This window comes from Mastigoproctus giganteus, chromosome 10 (assembly GCF_048544385.1).
Source record: "Mastigoproctus giganteus isolate SK-2022 chromosome 10, ASM4854438v1, whole genome shotgun sequence".
Classification (NCBI taxonomy): Eukaryota; Metazoa; Arthropoda; class Arachnida; order Uropygi; family Thelyphonidae; genus Mastigoproctus; species Mastigoproctus giganteus.
The window spans coordinates 147,176,567-147,201,691 of NC_143584.1; the positions used below are offsets into that span (position 1 = coordinate 147,176,567).

A 25,125-nucleotide genomic window follows, 5' to 3' on the forward strand; every position below is an offset into this window, starting at 1 on the left:
TTACCATCACCCTCAGTGAGCAATCGGACAGGAAACTGGATAAACAATTACAGAAAACAGTTGGCAAACCATAAGATGGAAGCTTGTTTGGAAGACACGATCGAAAGCCTTTGAGATGTCAAGAGCAATTGCTTGTGTCTCACCGAACCTTTCCATTGAATTTGTCCATAAATGGGTAACATAAGCCAGAATATCACCAGTGGATCGACACTGAACACATTTGTAACACTTATTTCCTATGTCATGCTCTTCGGTACTTCTATTTGATTAGTCCTACGGTGTTTCGCCTGTCTTCTCATTTCCAATCTTGGGTCTCTTTCTTCAATGTTTTCTGTCCGTCTTCGTAGTCGTAGGGTCTCGTTTCGGTCTCTTAGATCTGTGGGGGGGGGATTATTAAGAAATGAAATATATATATTATTTATACTTTTATATTTGTATATTTTATATTATCCATTAGTTTAGTTCACCTATTTATACATATATATCCCCTTTATAATATCTCCCCACTTGCGCATCTGACTATTACTTCACAGAAAATTCTAAGTTCAAGGGGAAAGCTCCTTAATGTGTTTAGTTCCCTTTGGATAGGCTCGTACTCATGATTTGTATCCTCAGAACAATAAAAAAACACACAAATGTTGTATATAAAAAAAATCAGTTTATTAGACATATTTACATGAGCATAATTAAAACCAAATACAGTAATAATTGAATTCATACATATGACAACATGATTTGGTCTCGCCTACATGTGTATACATCATATTCATACTTCAGTAAAAATCATCAACAAGCTAATATCAATCCCTTCCTTTGTTAATATTTTTTTCTCCTGCATCCTCTAAATACCATTAGTAAAAAAATATCCATTCCATTCTATCCCCTTCTACCTATGTTTAATACTGCATCAGTTAAATACCATTAACAAGATATATCAATTCCATTCCATTCCATTCCTTTCTACATATACTTAATACTGCCTCAATTAGATACCATTAACAAGAAGTATCAATTCCATCCATTCCTTTCTACATATACTTAATACTGCTTCATTTAATTACCATTAATAAGAACCATCAATTCCATTCTATTCCATCCTACAATTATTTAGTACTGCACCAATTAAATACTATTAACAAGAAATATTAATTCCATTCTATCCCATCCTACATGTATAATACTGCATCAGTTAAACAAGAAATATCAATTCCATTCCATTCCTCCCTAAATATACTTAATACTGCATCAATTAAATACTATTAACAAGAATTATCAATTCCATTCCCTTCCTTTCTACATATACTTAATACTGCATCAATTAAACAAGAAATATCAATTCCATTCCATTCCTCCCTACATATACTTAATACTGCATCAATTAAACAAGAAATATCCATTCCATTCCCTCCTACATATACTTAATACTGCATCAATTAAACAAGAAATATCAGTTCCATCCATTCCTTTCTACATATACTTTCTATTTCTTCATTTAAATACCATTAATAAGAAATATCAAATCCATCCATTCCTTCCTACATATACTTAATACTGCATCAATTAAACAAGAAATATCAATTCCATTCTTTTTCATCCTACCTATATTTAATACTGCTTCATTTAAATACCATTAATAAGAAGTATCAATTCCATCCATTCCTTTCTACATATATCATATATCCAATATTCTAAATATCTTATATCTAATAAATTCCCCCTTTTTTAATGTTCTTCCTTCCTGATTCTTTCCTAAACTATCTTTACAATTGGGTATTTCTAAAGTCCTGCTGACCAATTTACCGGGTTTCTACAGTTCTTGGTGTATGTGAAGGTACTATGTACTACAAACTAGCGACTTACTTGTAGAACTCGGCGGGGCGTCATCTTTCATCCTTCCTATCAGGTACAGCTTATTTTTACTATCTGGGGCGACGTCTTACTATTCTTGAAGAATTAGGCACTGGTAGTTGTGCTGCCAGGAGGTTTCGGCTTCATTTTATTCAGCCCGCTTGATGCACTTCTCCTGTTCCGGAATGGCTACTATCATGTCGGTCGGGGTTCCGATTCCATCCGATTCCAGCACTTTGCTTTCCAAGATTTCAGGAATCTTGGTCTTTAACGGCAGATTTGAGTCTACCCTTTCCTTGTGAGAGACTCGTTTTGTCTTCCACATATTTCTTCCCAACTCCTAGACGTCTCAAAGAGCCAACATTGACTATGTTCCACTCAAAAAAAACTCTGACTTTCTCAACGACTAACCCATTCTTACTAGCACCGACCAAAATCTAAACTATGTGTCTGACTAAACCCATTCTTACTCACACAGACAAAATCTCAACTTTGTGTCCTTAAACCATTTTCATCCACACCGCCAAAATCTCAACTAGTGTGTCCTGCAACTCTTTCACTGCCTTTTTTCTACCTCTTACTGCCTATTTCGCCACGCCCATTTCCCAGTGACTTCTACCAATATTACATTTACTTTCGGATTCTATCTCATTCCATTTGTTGGAAAACCCCTTATTCCGCCGGCTCAGTAGCACGTGATCAATAGACCCCTATTTTACAACCTGTTGGATCTGCGGCCATCTGGTATGCCGTTTGATGGTGCCGATTGTCCAAAAACAACTTTACTCTTCACATATAACGCCTTGTCTCCATAGCGTTCTAAAACCACAAAAAGTGACATTAGTGACCACAGAATCTATTTTTGGAAACTTGTGTGTGCGTTTAAGAATCGACTTCCGGTCTAGCGACTGAAGTAAATTGCCCCTACTATATTGACCTTGCATAAACATTAACTTGTTTGTTTCGCAAAACCACTTGCTGTTTTGCCGTAGTATTCACTGTCTATTCCCTGCTTACAACGGAAGTTATGCTAATGGCTCTGTTTTTTCATTACTACTACCCACTAATTTTACAATTCTTACTGAATAATTCTTGTTATTGAAACTGACGCTATTACCATATTATCCTACTAACGGCAAGAATCCAAAAAGGAAAACTAACTTCCAAAGTCTAAAAAAATATTTTATTTTTGTAAGATTTTCAAATCTTACAGATCTCTCCTCTAATCAGGGCTGCTGCAAGTGGGTAGGTGATGTAAGCGTCGGTTACGGGCTGCATTTATAGATAATAAGTGTTATCTACACCTGAGACTAACTAACTCACTCACCCAAGGATTGAAAAAAAAGCTGATTAAAGTTCCTCGCGTCATCAACGGGATTTGAACCCAGGCCTTTTCCACCCATGTGGGGAGAATGGTGACAATACCACTGTGCTACCCGTGCAGACTCCTGGTGAGGTCTACCTGCAACTCTTAGGAGACTGCACCCTGCCAGTGGTGCCCTGCAAAATTTGTCGCGCTAAATGTTGAATACTGATAACCATTAACCAATTAGAAAACAAAATCGAAAGAAATTTCGGCGCCCTCTTTTCAAATGCAGCCCGTAACCGATGCTTAGTTCGCCTGCCCACTGCAGAGGACCCGATTAGAGGAGAGATCTAAGAGACCGAAACGAGACTTTACGACTACGAAGACGGACAGAAAGCATTGAAGAAAGAGACGCAAGATTGGAAATGAGAAGACGGGCGAAACACCGTAGGACTAATCAAATAGAAGTATCGGAAGAGCATGACATAGGAAATAAGTGTTACAACTGTGAATATTGCAATGCAAGATATTGAAGACATGAGTTAAACACATCGAATAAATACACTAAATGCTATCATGATGGAAAGGTTTCGCTTGACCCACTGCCTGACACACCTTCTCTATTACGAGAGCTGCTTACAGGGAATACACGTGAAGCAAATAACTACAGAGAACATATACGAGAGTACAATTTAGCAATGGCGTTCGCATCAATGGGCGCAGAGATTACCAGTAAATCAAGGCCTGGAAATGGCCCATACTGTTTTAGAATACGCGGCCAGATTTACCATTTGTTCTCATCGCTATATCCAACGAGGCAAATAAGCCAGGATATGGAATACTTGATATTTTCGATTCTGCTGAAGCGACAACATAACTGCTTGAAAAACAATCCAACCAAGGATGTATGGCCGAAGTGATTGGACGTTAAAATACGTCTAAAAGGTTGCTGCAATATTTGTTGGAAAAGACGGGGAACCAACTGCAAATAGAGACATATGCATATATCCCACAGGTGACTGCTGTATAATTATATCACCGCTAAACAAGAATGGTGAAGACTGAAGGATCTAGATTAAACTATTTACACAACAATCAGAAATATTTACACAATAATAGCTTCATTGGAAAAAAAATACAAGAAGGTTATTATTATTATTATTATTATTATTATAACCTTGTATTTTTGGTTGTACACTGTGCACTTTACTATGTTCGCCTATAACTAAAATAGATTCATCCATTGAGATCTAATTTTCTGCGCATAATTCACTTGTCACCAGAAGATTAACTAGGAATTTTAAAATTTTGACTCTAATATCCTAATCCCGGAAAAGCGCCTTTGTTTCCATAAGTATAATTAAATTATTTAAAAAATTAAAAATAATTATACATAAATTGATACTTTTTATATAAAAAGAACAGATTTTCATAATTTATTATAATAATAATTATTGTCAACTTTTAAAAATAAATTATATTCAGTTATTTTAAGTCTTTTAGTCCATTTTGTAACTGTGACCAGAAGCCACCCATGCCACACCGTTTACGCCTCTTCTCGTCACGCTATAGTTATTATTATTATTATTAGCCATATGGTGCAAGGAAGCCTAAGGCTTATGCTGCACCAGCCAAAATAAAATATAAATATAAAATATAAAAAATATAAATATAAAAAAATGAGTTACCCTGAGAGAGAGAGAGAGAAGCAGAAGGGAATCACCAAGAAAGAAAGAAAGAGAAGAATGATGATATCCATTCTCCCCACACCGGTGGAAAAGACCTGAGTTAAAATCCGTCGATGACGTGAGAAATTTTTATTGGCCTTTTTCACAATGTGGCTGAGTTTGTCGGTCTCACACGAGGTAGCATAGTTTTTTGGTTTTTTTTTTCCGGAAACTCGGGTATTTCGTCCAGCAAACAGCAAATCGCCCACAGAACACACGCAATTTACAGACAATTTATACACGGAGCAATAGTAGTAGTAGTAGTAGTAGTAGTGGCATGTGATGCAAGAAAGCAATATGGCCTTAGTTGCTAATGCTCCTAAAGCCCTACTCCAATAACAACATGTATAGGGCTGGTTGCTGTCCCTGAGTGACGTGTTTACACGCAATTCTCACGTCGAAAGATCGATCCTGTAGGGTTCCACAAAAAGCCAATTGATGATAGTGGCTGTCAAAAAAGGCTATAACGAAGATGTAAGTTCCTCTAGCCATCGGGGAATTATCGGAGTATAAATAGAAATTACAGTATATTGAAATTGAAAATTTTACGAAACGGAAAGCTCACTAATAATAATAATAATAATAAAAATCTTAGTTTTAGTAATAAACTTTGTAAATTGATTTAAAAATGAAACTTTATATAGTGAACTGTGCTCCAGGAACATTATGGTTAAATTTTTTGTGCCAAAAAAAATAATAACCCCTTATTATAGTCATATTATTTTTATTAAACTGATACTGGAATGATATGAAATGACGGCACTTCGATCTTTAAAGTCAGACATCGTTTTATTTTAGTCTTATTTTTTATTTTTTTTTTTTTTTTAAGAACCGAAGGTAGCTCCTCCTGTTCGTGTGATCCGCTCTCTGTTTCCGAACGAGTTGCACTCAGTGATAAGCTACCAGTCTGCCATCTAATGCCAACCCGGGTAAACAATATGTACTCAAAAAGGCATTTTGCATTTGGAAGGGGTGCTCCAAAACCAGGCGATATACCAATGGCTGCTGAAAGTGGAATAAAAATTGGTTCTGCATGGTTTCAAAGAAAAATCAATATAAGACCTGTGTTTAGGGGCTGCCATCTCATCACTGATGAGGTCCTCAAACAGGTTCCCGAAATTGCAAGATTTGCTGTTGGGCTTTTTCACATTGAAAGTACGTAAAGACATGGATGTATTACTTGTATGATATTATTGAACAAGTTACATGATATGTGCATTTCGCAGTATTGAGGATAGTGGTTTTTTTTTTTAATTTTAAAAAAAATTCCTTTCGTTTCTTCACCGTAAAGCACGCATTATTGCTGCTTCCAGAAACCTTGAACGATGTAGCTAATGTATGTCACTAAGTCACAAGTCTTAACCTCACTAGCAGCCAAATCAATCGATTCCTTCTCTTTGGAAACTGGAAAATCACGATTGAAACAAAGTAACGTTTACTGTCTCGTGATGCCGAACATAACTCCTCCCCTCAATCAATATGAATTAATTTAATTTCAGCATTCGGGCCCAATAACTAAACGTTAAAACAGTTAGTTGCATTAAGGATGTAATTGTAGCTTGGTCTTATTATGATTTTTTATATATTGAGAAGCAGCCCACTGTATAAAATAAAATTTAAGTAGACCAGGCCTAATGGGAAAGCCCCCCCCCTTCCGTAATCACCTATGCTGTTGCTGTAACGTTACGAAGATTGCTGTGCTAGTGGCTACAAATTTCGAAATTGAGCATTTAATTTATTTAATGGTGATGCATTATTAGTCACTGTACAGAGATAATGGCTGTTTGATACTGACAATAAACTTATTAAAATGCTGGTTACTTCATTGGATATTTGTTGAACTATTAAAAAAAAAAAATGTGCAAAATTTAATAAGAGGATATCAACATTCATGCTGCAGTGAATAGAATATTGACATGTTAAAATTGAGAGATCTGTAGTGAAGTGAAGAATTAGTTTGAGGATAAGTGTAGTTTGCTGTGTGCAGGAGAGTGTTTAAAGATAAATTTGAGGAATTTCATGGCAGGGGTGGGCAACACCTTCCCCAACTTCTTGGGGGGGGGGGTGGAAATGTGTACAGAGTAGCATTAATGGAGGCATATAATGCAAGAAAGCAAGCTTATATAGCATCAGCCAAAAAAAAAAAAAAAAATGCTTCTCATTTCATCCATCCATTCACTCCAAATGTTTTGTCTAGTTCTGTCTTCAACTTATTTAAGTTGTTGACCTCCACCACGATATGACAGATGGAAGTTTGTTCCAACAATCAACTGCTGGCTAAAGGCAAATTTCCAGACATCTATTCTAGAACTGGCTTTCCTCAATTTGAATTTATGTCCCCTCAGGTTTGCAATCTGAGCAAGAGGAAGTATCCTGTCAGCATTGAGCCTGTTCAAACCATTCAAGGCCTTATACACCTCAGTCAGATCACCTTGAAGGTGCCTAGTTTTCAAACACTGCAATTTGCAGACTTAAGCCTTTCTTGGTAATTGCCACCCATTGTTCCATTCACTGATCTTGTTGCCTTTCTCTGTACTCTTTCCAGCAGCCCTACATCCTTCCTAAAATGAGGTCTACAGACGTATGCAATACTCAAGGTGTGACTTGACCATTGCCTTATACAAGGGGATAATCACCTCCTTATCCCTGATAGCAAAATTCCTGTATATCATTGACAAGAAACTGAGCTACTATTGCAGCCTGTCTGCACTGCTCAGAAAACTTCATAGCTGACTGCAGAATTACCTCTACTGCCCTGAGTGTAGTACCACAAGGGTACATTACTCTGGGGTTACTGCTACCCATATGCAGTACTTTACGTTTGTCAATGTTAAACCTTAGTTGCCAATTCTCAACCCATCTGCTCAACTTTTCTAGATCCTGTTACAGTAGTGTACTGTCATTACTGCCATTAACAACCCTGCCAACCTTAATATCGTCTGCAAACTTGGACATTAAGCCTGATATACCTTTGTCAATATCATTGATAAATACAGAAAACAACAATGGATCCAACACCAAACTCTGGGGACTCCACTAATAACATTAGTCCAAGAAGGGCAGTGTCCCTTGATTACCACTCTCTATCTTCTCCCACTCAACCATCCCTTTATCCATAGCAGCAATTTACCTCCAATGCCACACTGCTCCAATTTGTGCAGCAGTATCAAAAGCTTTCCTGAAATCCAAGTATATGATATCAAAATTATTTTTTGCATCCATTCCTTTGTTACCACATCATAGTATCCAATCAATTTGTTAGACAAGACTTTCCCTTAAGAAACCTATGCTGTGTCTGAACTATAACTGCAGTCTTGTCTAAATGATCCTGCAGTGCTTCTTTAACCAGTGACTTCATTATTTTCACTGGAACAGAAATTAAACTAACAGGTCTGTAATTACTTATGTCACACTGTGATCCCCCTTGTGAACTGGGGACACATTTGCACAATATATAGTATTGTATTAGTAGTGGCAAATAGTATTATATTATATAGTATTAGTAAATGATGTAAGGAAGAAAGTTTAGCATCAGCCAAAAAAAAAAAAAAACACCTTATATGCTTAACCCCTTTTTTTGTCTAATGCTTCCATAATCTGCTGCTAGTATGGTGTCTGACAAAATGAAATGTTTATTATTATTTTTTTAAATTTATAAATGAAATGAAATCTTCCTGTGTACCTTTGCCTGCCAATATTCACTGACTACTTATTTAGTATTTTTTTGCTTTCATTGCAGTATATTGAATTACAAGACATTAAATTTTTGTTTGGCTTTTAACAGAAACTAGTGAGCTAAATCATCTATCTTGTTTTTTTGGGAATTTCATTTTGGAACATGCCATCTGTAAGATGCTAGTGACAGGTGTCTGATCTCACCATAGAGCTTTGGCTTCACAGGCTAAATGGGAACAGCGGACAAAAATACAGACGTTCATGTCACATTTGTCAGATTCCAGGCGAGCATTTGTTTCAGTCTGTAATTTTTATTATTATTTTTAGTTTCTCTCATTTATTTTTGTTCAAAATATTTTTTGAGTTTTAATTAATTGATCATCATTTTCAATTCAATAAAAAAAAGCTAAAAATATTTTTTTTATAATTAAAACAAAAAGGGATGTCTCACAGATGCCATATGAGCATCATTATTAAACTGAGGGCACAAGTGATGGAAGGTTAAATTTATTCAGACTATTCACTTCCACTATTTGTTGGGAAAAATTTCAATCTGGAAATTTTTTTCTAACAATCAGTTACTTTCTGGCTAAAAGCAAATTTCTGCATATATATCCTGCAGCAGTTCTTTTCAGTTTGTCTATGTCCCTTTATGTGCATTGTCAGAGAAAGAGTAAGGATACCATCAGTATTTAGTTTACTCAGTCCATTTAGAGCCTTAACTACTTCAATGAGGCCTCCTCACAGATGCTTAGCTTCCAAGTGCTGCAGTTTGTAGAACCAAAGTCTTATGACAAGTCTCCTTTTGTATGCTTGACTAATTTGGTTGCTGCTCTTTGCATCTGTTTCAAGAGATCCACATACTTCTTAAAATGAGTCTTGCAGACCTGTATGCACTATTCAAGATGTAGCCTAACCTTATGAAATGGGATAATCACATCCTTGTCCTCAGTAAAATTCCTGTGTATCATTGGCAGAAACCCCATGAGCTGTCATGGCAGCCCTGCCTACACTGCTTAGAGAAGTTCCTGGGAGATTGTGCATTTACCCTCAGGTCATGTGCAGCCTCCACTATTTTGAGATTGGTGCCAATCAGTTGGTTTGTTATTCTGAGATTATTGTTGCCTGTTTGCAGTACCGTGCATTTATTAATGTTAAATCTCAATTTCCACTTCTCAGCCCATCTGTTTAATTTCTCTAAGTCTTGTTGCAGTAGTGCATCTTGATTTCTGTCATTAACCATCCTCCTAACCTTTGTATCACTGCAAACTTTGACAGTAAGCTTGATATGCCTTCATCAATGTATACATATTTAAAACACTAAAAGCACATAGCACTGAACCCTGAGAAACACCACTATTAACATTAGTCCAAAAAGAGCAGTGTTCATTTATAGCCAAACTCTATTATCTGTTTCAACCATCCCTTTATCCATAGCAGTAATCTGGCCTTAATGCCACACTGCTCCAATCTGTATAGTAGTCTTTCATGTGGAACAGTGTCAAAAGCTTTACTGAAATCTTAGTTTGTAATGTCAAAATTATTTTTTGTTTTGTTGCTGCATCATAGTAGCTAATCGGATTGGTCAGACATGATCTCCTTTTAACAAATCCATGCTGTGATTTCTGTGTAACTACATTCATGTCAATATAATCTTGCAATACTTCTCTAACTACTAACCGTATTATTTTCCCTGGAACAGAAGTACAGAAGTCATGCTTACAAATCTGTAATTACTCACTTTGCCCTTTGATTTTCCTTTATGAATAGGAGAAAAATTTACATATCTCCAATCTATACCTCCCCTGAATCCAAGTATGCTTCTATAATTATGGCAGTGCTTTTTGCTTTAACACAGTAGTTTTCAACCGGGGTGCCGCGGCACACTAGGGTTCCACAACAACATTCTTGGGGTGCCGTGTAATTTCGGTTTAAGTTACTTTAAAGTTATTATTTTATTTAGTTATTTTTTGAAATTTATACATTTATTTCATTATAAAAAGGTGTATGGCATCCATTGTACCGTATATTTTTAATTTTGTGGTGATCTATAATTGATCTTTATTTAGTACCTCTATACAAAGAATAAAATTATTATATAGGTATATATTAAAAGGTCGAAAACCATTCATTAGGTATTTATTTTGGCCTAGGGGTGCCATCAAAATATTACAGGGACACTAAGGCGCTGTGAACCGAGAAAGCTTGGGAACCTCTGCTTTAACCTATCAACATCCTTTCTGAAATTAGGCCTCCGGAGTGTCAGAATTAAGAATACATTTTTAAATTGTCCTGTTTTTGACTACTACTTTTTGCTTATTCCAAAAAATTTGATAGGTGAAGTTTACACACTATTTTGTTGGTGTTCTTTTTTTTATGCATTTACTAGAGGATGTCAGTTGTGGAATTTCAACCGATGACAGAAACACTCTGTAACAAGTTATATCCAATTTTATATCCATGAAAGCTTGTGACAGCAATCAACCACCCATTGCTAAAGACAAACTTCCGCAAATCTATTCTGCAACCATCCTTCCTCAATTTGAGTTTGTCCCTTCATGTGCATAGTCTGAATAAATTTTTTAACAATAATATGATTACCAAATGGATAACAGTTGCTGTATTTTGTAAGGATTTTCCAAGGCACTAAGAAGGCTTCAGATCCCTGCTCCCCCCCCCTTACACACACACACACACACACACACACACACACACACACACAGTATTCTGTATAGCGAGAGGAAGACTCTTAAGTTTAAAATCCAAATTTAGTATTAGTATTAATACTGGCAAAGGATGCAAGAAAGCTAGCATCAGCCAAAAAAAAAAAAATTCCATTTCACCTATATGTCAGCTCCAGTAGTTTGCCTAATTCTTCCTTTATTCAAACTGTCCATTTCCACAACAATGGATGAAAGCTTGTGACAGCAATCAACCACCCGTTGCTAAAGACAAACTTCCGCAAATCTATTCTGCAACCATCCTTCCTCAATTTGAGTTTGTCCCTTCATGTGCATAGTCTGAATAAGAGGAAAAATCCAATTAGCATTGAGTTTGCTCAATCCTTTCAAAACCTTAAATATCTCGATCAGATCAAATTGCAGATGCCTAGTCTACAGACACTGCAATTTGCAGGGCAAGCCTCTCTTGGTAAGAACATCCCTTTTTTTCCCTTACCAATCTCGTTGCCCCTCCCTATACCTGTTCCAGCCTCTACATCCTTCTTAAAGTGAGGCTTGCAGACCTGTATGCAGTACTGAATATGTGGCCTGACCATTGCCTTATACAAAGGGTAATCACCTCCCTATCTCTGCTAGCAAAATTCCTGTATATCATTGACAAATCTCTATGAGCTGTCCTGGAAACTTGTCTGAACTGCTCAGAGAACTTCATATCAGACTTCACAATTACCCGTAGGTCCTTTTCATTTTCCATTACCCTGAGTTTAGTACCACACAGTTGATGCAATTCTGCCCAGACACGATAGGAGGGAGTACATGATGAGAGACTTGTCAATCAATTTGGCCCTGGAGGGAATGTGCAAGGCTCAAGGGGTAGAATTTTTTTCAGCGTGGTCTGTGCTTGTTAACAGGGGAGAGTGTTTCTACAGTAATGGGATACACTTAAATAGAAAGGGTGCAAGATTATTTGCTGATGCTATCGAGGCAGTGTTAGGTGGGTTGGAAAACTGCTAGCTTGGGGGGATTGCACTACTTCTATTAGAATAAGCAGAGGCCTGGAGCGAGGGGTGCTAGGGGTTTCAAGGACTGAAAGCAGTCATTGTGAAACAGGTGGGTATATGGGATGTGTTAGGGTAACTAGGAATAAGAATACGTGCATGTATACTTGTATGTAAACCAATGCTAGAAGTATAGTAAATAAATTTGATGAATTTGAAGTGTTGGACAAGACATCAAAGGCGGATATTGTTGGGATATCAGAGACGTGGTGTCACATAGATATTAGGAGTGCCGAATTGGAATTTGGGGAGTACAATGTGTACAGAAAGGATAGACAGGATAGGAAGGAAGGAGGTGTTATGCTGTTAATTAAGAAAAACATAAAATCAAAAGAAGTGCATCCAGTTGATACAGATTAACAGTGCACTGTTGAGTCAGTTTGGTGTGACATAAGCACTGCGAAAGCAAAAATAAGAGTAGAAGTGTGTTATAGGCCTAATGACTCGAATGAGTACAATGAACAGTTGTACAGAGAAATAGAGTGGGCTAGTAAATCGGAATGTCTTATAATGGGGGATTTTAACTTCCCAGATATTGACTAGAACTTGTGGGTTGGTCACTCACACACTAGTCAGACTTTTGTGGATTTATTGGATGATTGTTTTCTGCAGCAGCATGTTCGAGAGGCAACCAGAGAAAGTAATACTCTTGATCTGGTTATCAGCAGTGATCATTCGTGTATTAAGAATTTGCAGATTAAGGAACCACTAGGTGATCACAGTGTACTGATGTGGGATTTACTTAAAGATTTAATTACAATCAGGGGTAAAGGAAAGGGTTTTTGCTTCCATAAAGGTGAGTACAGTGCTCTCCGACAGTTTTTAAATTCTGTACAGTGGGATCAACTGACGATGTTACCAACAGTAAATTCTAAGTGGGAAGCGTTCAAGGAATTAATCGTGGAAGCTACTAAAAGTTTCATACCTATTAAGAAATATTGTTCAAGGTTTAGGCGTAAATGGTTATCTAATGAACTAATGAGACTCGTAATAGAGAAGAAAAATGCATGGGATGCATATAAATTATCAAGCAAATCAGAAGCCTATGGCAGATATAAGCTAGTCTGTAATCAGGTGACAAAGGAGGTTAGGCAGGCGAAGGCAGATTACGAGAAATCCTTGGCAAAAGATGCTGCTAAGAAAAACAGCAAGGATTTCTTTACTTATATAAACTTCAAAAGGAAGGGGATGAATCTGATTGGTCCACTTGACATCGATGGTTCGACTGTTCATTATCCTGCTCAGATAGCAAACAAACTGAATGATTATTTTTGCATCTACATTCACACATGAGGAATTATTAAGGTTTGAAAATGGCAGAAGGTTATCAAGTTGTAGCAGGATACTTAATGATTTTGGAATAACTGAAAGCAAAGTGGAGGAGAAATTGTTGAAGTTAAACATAAGAAAAGCACCTGGGGTGGATGGGATCTGTCCAGTTATATTAAAGGAGGCAGCAAAGGAAGTAAGCAAACCCTTAGCCATAATTATGACAGCTTCCTTGGACTCAGTGGAGGTATACACAGACTGGAGCGGTGCAAATGTGACCACAATTCACAAAGGAGGATCAAAGGCTGACTCAAGTAATTATAGACCTGTGAGTTTAACATCTGTTCCAGGAAAATTAATGGAGGCACTGGTTAAAGATGCATTGCAGGATCATCTAGACAAGACTGCAGCAATAATTCAGATGCCGCGTGGGTTTGTTAAGGGAAAGTCTTGTCTGACAAATTTGATAGGATATTATGATGTGGTTACAAAGGAACTGGATGCAAAAAATAATTTTGATATCATATATTTGGATTTCAGGAAAGCTTTTGACACTGTTGCGCATGGAAGACTATTGTACAAATTGGAGCAGAATGGTTGATTACCACCCTCTGTCTTCTCCCACTTAACCATCCTTTTATCCAGAATGGATAAAAGGATGGTTAAGTGGGAGAAGACAGAGGGTGGTAATCAATGGGTGCTGCTCTTCGTGGACTAATGTTATTAGTGGAGTCCCACAGGGTTCGGTGTTAGGTCCACTGTTGTTTTGTATATTTATCAATGATATTGATGAAGGTATATCAGGCTTAATGTCGAAGTTTGCAGATAATACAAAGGTTGGCAGGGTTGTTAATGACAGTAATGGCAGTGTGCTACTGCAACGGGATCTAGAATGGGCTGAGAAGTGGCAACTGAAGCTTAACCTTGACAAATGCAAAGTACCGCATATGGGTAGAAGTAACCCCAGAGAAATGTACCAACTGTGTGGTACTACACTTAAAGTGGTAGAAAATGAAAAGGACCCGGGAGTAATTGTGCAGTCAGATATGAAGTTTTCTGAGCAATGCAGACAGGCTGCCAAGGCAGGTCATGGGGTTTTGTCAATGATATATAGGAATTTTGCTAGCAGGGAAAAGGAGGTGATTGTCCCTCTGTATAAGGCAATGGTCACGCCACACCTTGAGTACTGCGTACAGGTCTGGAGGCCTCATTTTAGGAAGGATGTAGAATTGCTTGAACGTGTAACGAGAAGGGCAGCAAGATTGGTGAGGGGAATGAAGGGATCCTCTTACCAAGAGAGGCTTAAGTGCTGTAAATTGCAGTGGCTGGAGACTAGGCACCTGCACAGTGATCTGATTGTGTTGTATAAGATCTTACATGGGTTGAGCACACTGAATTCTGAAGGGATTCTTTTACGTGTTCAGATTACAAACCTAAGGGGGCATAAATTCAAATTAAGAAAAGACAGATGTAGAATAAATGTGCGGAAATTTGCCTTTAGCCAGCAGGTGGTTAAATGCTGGAACAAACTTCCATCTGTTGTGGAAGTTGATAGGTTAAATAAATTTAAGTAGGAACTGTTCAAACATTTAGAGGGAATGGTTGTGTGAAATTTTTTTTTTTTTTTTTGGCTGATGCTGCATAAGCTCATACACTTGCTTTCTTGCATCACATGCCACTACTACTACTGTTCGATTACTCTTACCTTGTGTTTATGAAGGTTAAGCTTCAATTGCCATTTCTCAGATCATCTGCATAATTTTTGTAGGTCTTGTTACAGCAAGCATGCCTTCATTACTGTCGTTAACTATCCTACCAACCTTTGTATCATCTGCAAACTTAGATATTAAGTTTAAGCTTGATATACCTTCATAAATATCATTAATAAATATTGTAAATAACAATAGGCCCAGCACTGAACTCTGGGGATTCTACTAATAACATTGTCTACAAAAAGCCGTGTCCATTGATAACTACTCTGTCATCTCCAACACAACCATCCTTTTATTCGTAACAGCAATTTGCCCTTAATGCCACATTGCTCCAGTTTTTACAGTAGTCTTTTATGTGCAACATATCAAAAGCTTTCCTGAAATCCAAGTATATGATATCAAAATTAATTTTTACATCCAGTTCCTTTGTTACTGGATCATAGTATTCAATCAGATTGGTCAGACAAGATCTCCCCTTAACAAACCCGTGCTGTGACTGAAGTATAACTGCACTCCTATCTAGATGGTCTTGCATTACTTCTTTAACCAGCGACTCCATTATTTTTCCTGAAACAGAATTAAGCTAACAAGTATGTAATTACTCATGTCACTCTGATCCCCATTTGTGAATTGGATATACATATTCACACATCTCCAGTCCAAAGGGATCTCCCCTAAATCGAAAGATGCTCATAATTTGGCTAAGTGTTTTCTTATCTCCTTTGCTACCTCACTTAATATAATTGGATAAATCCCATCCATCCCAGGTGCCTTTTTTATGTTTATCTTCAACAATTTCTCTTCCATTTTCCTCTCCATTATTACAAAGTCATTTAGCTCCCTGTTAGATTTTGATAAACATCTGGCATCCCCCCTCCTCAAAGAATTACTAATGTGTGACTGTAGATGCAAAATACCTATTCAGTCTGTTAGCAGGCCTGAGCAGGATCATCAACAGTTAAACCATCGACATCAAGTGGACAGTTGTGATTCAACCCTATCCCTCTACTGTTAATATAAGTAAAGAAGTCTTTGCCACGTCTCTTGGCATTCTTTGCCAAAGACTTCTCGTAATCTTCCTTGGCTTGCCTAACCTCCTTTGTGACTTCATTGCAGACTAGCTTATATCTACCATAGGCTTCTGTATCATCTGATAATTTATGTGCATCCCATGCATTTTTCTTCTCTGCCACATGTCTCAATACATGTACATGTGGCAGAGAAGGTTTAAGCCTTGAACTGTATTTCTTAGTTAGTATGATAAGCTTTAGAGAAAAATTTTGCATTAGTCTGTGAAATGCAGATGTAATCTTATTTGTTCCTTGGAAAGCAGTAATGAAGTAAAGGTTGCAGGATTATATTTAAACACAGGGTGCCTCCGTAGCCGAGTGGTCAGGAGAAGAGTGCAGTAGCACACGCTCTTTGAGTAGACCGGGGTTCAAGCCCCTGACTGCTGCATACGGTCGATCTGCCAACCCGCACTGGACCAGCGTGGCAGATTATGGTCCATTTCCTTCAGCATGAATTGTTGAGGAGGCTTCCATCCTGCAGTGGGTTGATAATGGCTGCAATTTATTTTATTTTATTTATTTAAACACAAGCATTGAAATAAAATTGTATGCATTTCTGTTTTCATTTTGTCATGAGAACACTTTCATGCTCCAGTGATCAACTTTTGGTCTTCGAGGCTTGAATTTAAGCTTGCATTAGAAATGACACTTAAAACTCTTTTAATGCTCATGAGTCTCTGATGAGAAGACTGGTAAGTCTTGAAATTGTGCTTTGAATGAAGAAATACTTCTAATTAAACACATAGCAAAGGTTATATGTACCTTTAACCCCTAAAATGGGCATCAAAGTAGGGTAGGTTGTGTTTGAAATAATGAGGCATTGAAATAATACATCTATTTTCCACTTGACTGCCCACGTAGACTTGATAAGTTATTCAGCGGTTGGCATATGTATATTAATAGAGGCCATCTGTTTTCTGATGACAGACCAGTAAGGTAAGCTTGAAATAGCTGTCACAATGGTTATTATTTGAAGTTTGTGAAATGTTGAAATTAATATGATAAAACATAAATATAGAACTACAATATCAAAAGATAGACTAAATTATAAGTATTTTGTGCATATTAAGTGATATTATAAAATCACCATGCTGTGATAACCAAACTAATGACTATTATTGAGTGCAAAAAATTGTTAAATAATTAACCTTCTACATAGAAAATAAATGAGATTTGTTTTGTAACTCTTTAACTAGTGACTATTATTTGTTCTCTAGAAAGCAGCAATGCAGTAAAGGTTGCAAGATTATATTTCAACACAAACATTGAAATAATTAGAAAATTGCATGCATTTCTGTTTTCATTTTGTCACGAGAACACGTTCATGCTCCAGTGACCAAATTTCAGCCTTTGAGGCTTGGGTTTAAGCTTGCATTAGAAATGACACTGCCAGTTCACTTAAATTGCTGATATCATTTTAACATAAATAGCAGTGCAATACGAGTGTAATTTTTTTGTAATATATATGATGATTTCTGGTATTGATTATAAATAACGAAAATGTTAATATATTGATTTATTATTTTATAGGTACAGTAACATTGAAAATATTTATTTTTCACATATATTCATCTGTTTACAGATTAATGTTTTGATTCATTAATATATATATGTGATATATATATATGATATATAATAATCATATATATATAAATGATATATAAAAGGAAAATGAAAAAAAAGGGGAGGGATTATAGACAAGGGTCATTAAGGACAGAAAGAATCTAATGACCAGAATGAATATAAATGATAAGTAATAGAGTGAAGAAATATATGGAAAAGAGTAAATAAATAAAAAAGTATAGTATAAAAACATGTAAAATATATACAAATAAAAATAGATATCGTGTGTACATATCTATTTTTATTTGTTTATAATAATGCATATATATATTTTTTTATATCATTCTTAAGAGTGAAGAAAATATTCTTCACTCTGTTACTTATATCTTTTTACTTTTTCTATATTTCTTCATTCTTTTACTTTAGTAAAATATAAATGCACTAGGCATAATATGATATGAGCTTAAATATACTATAAAATTTCAGTGTAAATACACCATAGTTAGCTTATAAAAGTAAACTACAATCATAGTGTAAAGGCATCGATTTAATTGTATCTTATGGACAAGGGCCATTGAAGGACAGGAAGAACGTAACAAACCTATTGGTGAAGCTTTACTTATTCAAGGTAGTGCAATACATGGTAACTCGTTGTGAAGGTAGTCACAATATGAGATACAATTAAATCGATGCCTTTACACTACGATTGTAGTTTACTTTTATGAGCTAACTATGGTGTAACTGATATTTTATAATTCTGTTACTATATAATATATAATCTTTAGATTAATGCATTTTGTGGGAATTATGCTAGATTAGATGAACTATTCAGTTACATTACAGGCTAATTAGCTCACATCTGGTGAGTATGGGCTTGGCACACCCAGGGTCCTGAGCTGGATATCATCATTCTTCTCTTTCTTGGTGATTCCCTTCTACTTTTGACTCTCTCTCTCAGGGTAACTTAAATTTTTTTTTTTTTGGCTGGTGCAGCATAAGCCTCAGGCTTCCTTGCACCATATAGCTAATAAATTCAAGTTACGGGGGGAAATGTTTAGATTGGACTGCAGGAAGTTTTATTTTAGCCAGCGAGTTATAAATTACTGGAATAAGTTGCCTTCATGGGTGGTAGAGGCCGACAGTTTGGGGAAATTCAAAGGTCATCTGGATAGTACTTTCGGGTAAGGGAAGCGCATAGGATGATAGGATTAATCTCCTTTTTATTTAATTTTTAATTTCATTTTATTATTTTTATTTATTTATTAATTATTATTATTATTTATTTATTTAATTTTTGTTTTTATCATTGTTTTGTTCGGATTTTTTTTTTTTTTTTTTTTTTTTCTGGCTGGTGCAGCATAAGCCATAGGCTTTCTTGCACCATACGGCCGTTACTAATACTAATACTAATACTAATAATAATAATATGAAAATTTTAAAAATACAGTAAACCCTTGATTTAACGGACTGGACAAATAATAATACAGTAATGTACATATTAGTCTCGACCATATTATTTTTTTTAGGTTATACAAAACTTCAGTGTTATTAATTAAAAATTAATAATAATTACCTATTTCCATTATTTTGATAATTACCTACTTTTATTTTTATAATCAAATTCAGGAAATTGTTTTTTTATTCTTTTTGAAAACATGTTCAAATAGCTGTTTTCCCAGATTACATAGAACAGATAAGAGCAGACGGTGACTTGCACGCTGAACGTGACCCGGGACACTAAACTGCAGGTCTACCAACTCACTTTGTTTCGGTCTCAGTCTGCCTCAATCTATCGTGCGGTCAGTTGTGTACAGAGCGTTTCGGTGATTTCTGAATTGTGACTTTATTTATTAAATAATTTTGCAATCTTTACGATTTAAAATGTTATCAAGTGATAGAGGAGTTAAAAGAAAGCATGTGAACTTAAATGTGGTACAGAAATTAAAGCTAATTGAGAAATTAGAACAAGGTCTCTCAGTGGCATACGTTTGTGAAATTTAGGGTGTAAAAAAACAAAGTTTCTGATATCCGTAAATCAAAGGCCAAATTGCAACATAATTTTATATTGTACAGTACTGTATATTGTATTAAAGCTTTTTTTTTACATTAAGAACAATAAAAAATGCCCCCCCCCCCCCAGATTACATTCGATTTAATGGACTTTTGGCATTAATGGACACCTCTTCTTCCCTATTAGTCCATTAAATCGAGGGTTTACTGTACTTAATATATATTTAACATCAGATTTCATGTGCATATAATGACTAATTGTATTCAACAGTAATAGCATTAATACCACATATAAATGGACTAAATTAAATAATTTTTCAAAAATACTATAGTATTAAAATTCTTTGTGTGTGTTACTGTGTAATCCAGATAATCCTAGGATTTATCAATTTGCACTGAAAGCCTGAAATTCCATGGAATTCATAGCATGAAATTCAGGCTATGAAAGCCTAGGATTTATCATATCCTTTGATAATTCTAGGATTTACCAGTTTGTGTTGGTAAAGCCTGCAATATCAACACTTTTCACTTTATTTCTGACTTTTACAACTTAGATATGGCAAATCCTTTTATTTATAAGTTCATTTTGACAAAAGGATGTTGAAGGTGATTTGTAAATCAACAACTCAAATAAGTCAAATTATTTTTTTTAGAAAAGTTTTCTTTACAAATTATAGCGTAGAAACATAAACCATAAACAGATTATGACAATAATTATTCTTTATTTGAAATATAGTGAATATGTTACCCAGGCAACTTTGCAAGATGACAAATATATCCCCCCTCTCCCATGCCCTTGTTTAAAAAGCAGAAAAGTGAATGAATTGGGAAATTATCATTGCCTCCCTTTTCACATTATCGCTTATTTCTTTTCCAGTTTTCAAACAAGCATGAAGTGGATATATCTGCTATCCCTGCAAGGTTGTCTGGATAACATATTCACTATATTCCGAATATAGTAAATGTCCTCCCATATACCTGTTTAAAAATCAGAATAGAGGTGATTGGACAGTGTGAAAAGGGAAGCGGTGATAATTTCCTGCTTTATTCAGTTTTCCAATGTTTAATGTCAAATGTTAAACAACGGTGTAGGGGAGATATCTCCTATCCTCGCAAGGTTGTCTGGATAACATATTCACTATATTTGGAGTACCTAATATACAGTACTTCAATCATAATGAAAATAATTTCCAGATATGATTATCAAACAAGCTTTGACCAATGCAAACTGTTAAACATTAGTATTTAGTATACCGGAGCAGTAATAGTGCAAAATAAAGTGAAGTGTGTTGATATTTCAGACTTTTACCAAAGTGTATTGGTAAAAGTCCAATTAGTGTGAAGTAAAATGCAATGTGTTGATATTTCAGGCATTTACCAAAGTGTATTGGTAAAAGTCCAATTTTATAAGGCTCTGAGAGAGTTAGTAAAATGAATGAAGGTGGAATTTTCACTGTTATAAAGGATTCCAGAACTATGGATTATAAATTCAAATTATAGGAGAAGAGGTTTAGACTAGATTGTAGGAAGTTTTCTTTCAGCCAGTGAGTTGATTGCTGTAACAAGTTGCCTTTGCTAGGTAGTTGAGGCTGGCAGTTTGAAGAAATTCAAAGGTCAACTAGACCAGCATGAGGATAGAAGTGCATAATTTGTATTTTTTTTTATCTACTTTTTTTTTTTTTTGGCCAGTGCAACAAATTCCTGTGGGCTTCCTTGCACTATATGGCCAATATTAGTTTTGGGTTTTTATTAGCAAATTGGTAAATTTTAAGATTTACCTGAATTTGAGCTATTACAGTAATGTGTGTGTTTTGGATCTTTTTGGACAACCTGAATCTACCCATGATTAGTGCTCTCAAAATTGTAAATCTGTCACTCTGAACAGGTTTTGGTTTCATCACCTTCAACATCTGGGAGTACTATGTAGGTTTACTAAAAAAGCAGTAAGCAGTATGCTTACTGCTTTCCTTACAGTTTACTGTGCAGCATAATAAAATGTCACAGTGTATTTTAAAAGAAAGAGCAGAAATAATTCAATTGAAAAGTAGGTGGTCTGAATGCAGATTTTACTGTAATACACCACTACATGAGATGAAAAAGACGATTGTAAAAAAAAAAAGGGATTAACTTAATTGTGAATATGACTAAGCATGAATTGTTTTTGGGGGGTAAATATAGAAGTCACCTTATGACATCAGATGAGTGCCATTTGACAGCTTGGTAAGTAATCAAGCATTTGGTCTGGATGGGCTATGAGATGACTGATGAAGTTATTTGGTATTGTGTGTTCTCTCTGGAATGTCTTGGGATGATTTCATATCTGACAGCTTGTGCTAGGAGACTGTTTGCACTGTAACCCCCCCCCCCCCTTTTATGAGATGGATTGGAAGAGTGTTGGAGATGCTAGTGGAACTCTGATGGGAAAACCTTCCAAAAATTCTCTTCTTTTCAGGCTCAGTTTGATGGAAATTATAGCGAGGAATTTTGATGGCAATTGAATACATTAATTCCAAGAGAGAGCCAAAAGTATTGGTAATTGAAGTGGAAGGAAGAGAAAAAAAGAATAAATATGTATAAATGAAGCCTGCTAAAGACGTTGTCCTTCCTCAAGTTCAAATTGTTTTCTAATTTCAAGAACATTGATCAAAAATTAAGATTTAAGAGGATTTCACTTCAGATAGAGTAAAATCCTGCTTTAGATGTATCATAATTAATGTGTATATACTAAGTAGAAAGGTTTAGTAATCAAGAGATTGGAGAAGCTTTTTTGGTGTCTCTCCCACTTGTATTAAGTGGGTTAATCCTCATTCAAAGCCGCAGGATGAATTTTCTGACCCCAACCTGTTTTTTTTTTTGTTTTTTTTATTTAATCTAAAAAAACTAACTTCTGGAATTGCATGTAATTTTCAGTCATATCACATTGACATTGTAGTCTGAATTTTGTCTTTACACTCATCCAAAATGGCTAATCCCAACTGATGTTATACTGGTATTTATTCATTTATATAGTGTAAAATTATTTCAGTAGGTGATTACTTATATTTAGTAAATTATTGCATTTCTTACTTTATTATTATTATTACTAGCCATATAGTGCAAGGAAGCTTGAGGCTTATGGGCACCAGCTAAAAAAATTTCCTAGTTACCCTGAGAGAGAGAGAGAGAGAGAGAGAGAGAGAGAGAGAGAGAGAGAGAGAGAGAGAAAGAAAGAAAGAAAGAAGGGAGGGAGGGAGGGAATCACAAGAAAGAAGAATATTAATATCCAGCTCAGGACCCTGGGTGTGCCGAGCCCATACTCACCAGATGTGAGCTCTGTGGGTGTTGCATGTTTAGTAAAGCTCAACTTAATGGACTGTGTGGATATAAGGCTTATATGCTTAACCAATTGTCCATTAAACTTGGAAAAAAAGAAATGTCTGAAGTGTGAGAATTTTAAGAAAAAAATGCTGTACCATAAAATAAGACATCAAACGTTGTAATACCGTATTAAATGTTGTAATACCGTATGGAGTAGAAGAGCTCTAAACGCTTCTGTGCCTTATAGTGCCAGAAGCTTTTTCTTGAATATCCTCACTGGAGCTTCAGATGGCATCCCTGCTGATGGAAGGTGATGGTGTGGAAAATCTAGGTTTCTTGGTACTCTGCTTTATTTTTGAAATATTTTAACTGATAACAAATACCATCAGACTAAGGGTTATGTCACTGGGTCCTATATGGACAAAAAGCTTGGTTTAATGGATACTGTCCACTACTTTTAAAGTCACATTAAATTAAGATCCATTAATGTTGAGGGTTTGCTGTATTGTACTTCCCTTTTTTTAATTTATTTCCATTTTTTTTATATAAATGCTTTTTTTCTCTCTCAGTTGTACCTTATACAATACTCTCTGCTGTTGTTTCTCTCTCTCTGAATATATATTCATTTTTAAATAACTGCTATGTTTATGAACCCGCAACATTTTTGTTTTTGTGATAAATTTTATTTTAATATATATACACATTTTTTAGCAGTATAGATGTATTTATTATAAATAATTATTTTATACATGAGTATTGAATCATTTTAATGCCAGCCTACTAGTTATTTATGTAGTTTTTGCATATAATGTAATTTTACATCAGACTGCATGTTAATGTTATGTTTAGCATGGTATTGATACCCAGCTAGAGGTAAGGAAGCTTATTTTTCCTTTGAAAAGATATTCTGAAGTCATTCTCACGACTAATTGTTATATATGTTCCTTTCAGTTATGCATACATCTGCAAGCCTGGCATTGAATGAAGTAAGATATCTTTGATTATTATTTTCAATAATATACTTGTCTAAATACTGATTTTTCCATTTCAAATAATAGCTTGTTATTAGAAGTGTTTTTAAAATATTTGATATCTCATGTAATTTTGTAGTTTTTGTCTCTATATGCTCAGTAATTCTAGAGTGACTTTTCAGAATATTTTGTGTAGTCCTTTCTCCTGCAATTGATATATTACCCATTCTTTGAATAAAGTAGCATTTGTTGTAGTTGTTTGTTATCTAGTAATATTTTATTTTGAGTGTGGTCATTTTTCATTATAGTTATTTGTTTCTCCGTCAGTTGTTTTTGTTCACCGGTAAATATAATGACCAGATCTTCTGGAGACGAAAGCAGGACACCCTTTTATAACACCACTACGTTATCATGAGTTGTCTGCTTTGAAAATATAAATTAGAATAGGTGTACCACAATATAAATATAGTGGAATGCCTATAAAAAATTAGAAGGTCATAGCTTTTTACATTTCTATTTTAATTGTGTCATTTTAGTAGTACAAATTTTATTCGCTATTGAAAAACTGCATTTGGCAGCTGCGTTAATTCTTGACAAGCATAATATGTACTTCATCTATTTTAAAATTTCATAGGGCACTTCATGTTTTGAATTATGCAAAAATATGCTCACCCAACTCATATTGACTGATGTGAAATGGGTGAGCATATTTTTGTTTTTCCTTTCTTGAAATCCATAACATTTAAATATGCTTAATTATATATCTATATCTGAATATGCTTAATTGAGGAATAAAGGAAAACATTTTATTGTTTTGTTTTAGAAGAATTTGGCATCCACTTGCATTGTGAACACTGTGAACTGCACCATTGAGCAACAAAATTGGATGTTGAATCATAGATAAATAAATTACTCATTAAGATAAGAAACAGGTTTAC

At 35.3% G+C, this 25,125-nt stretch overlaps 1 protein-coding gene across 1 annotated transcript in view; it reads left to right on the forward strand.

Annotated features, from left to right (window-relative positions):
• Positions 1-5,741: 5,741 nt before the first annotated feature.
• Positions 5,742-25,125, forward strand: part of LOC150079348 (uncharacterized) — a 62,384-nt gene continuing 43,000 nt past the window's right edge. Inside the window, exons 1-2 of the mRNA XM_090382500.1 lie at positions 5,742-6,036; positions 24,168-24,202. Of these exons, the coding sequence (XP_090238626.1) occupies positions 5,799-6,036; positions 24,168-24,202 (273 nt within the window). The 5' untranslated portion in view covers positions 5,742-5,798. The remainder of the gene's footprint in view (positions 6,037-24,167; positions 24,203-25,125) is intronic.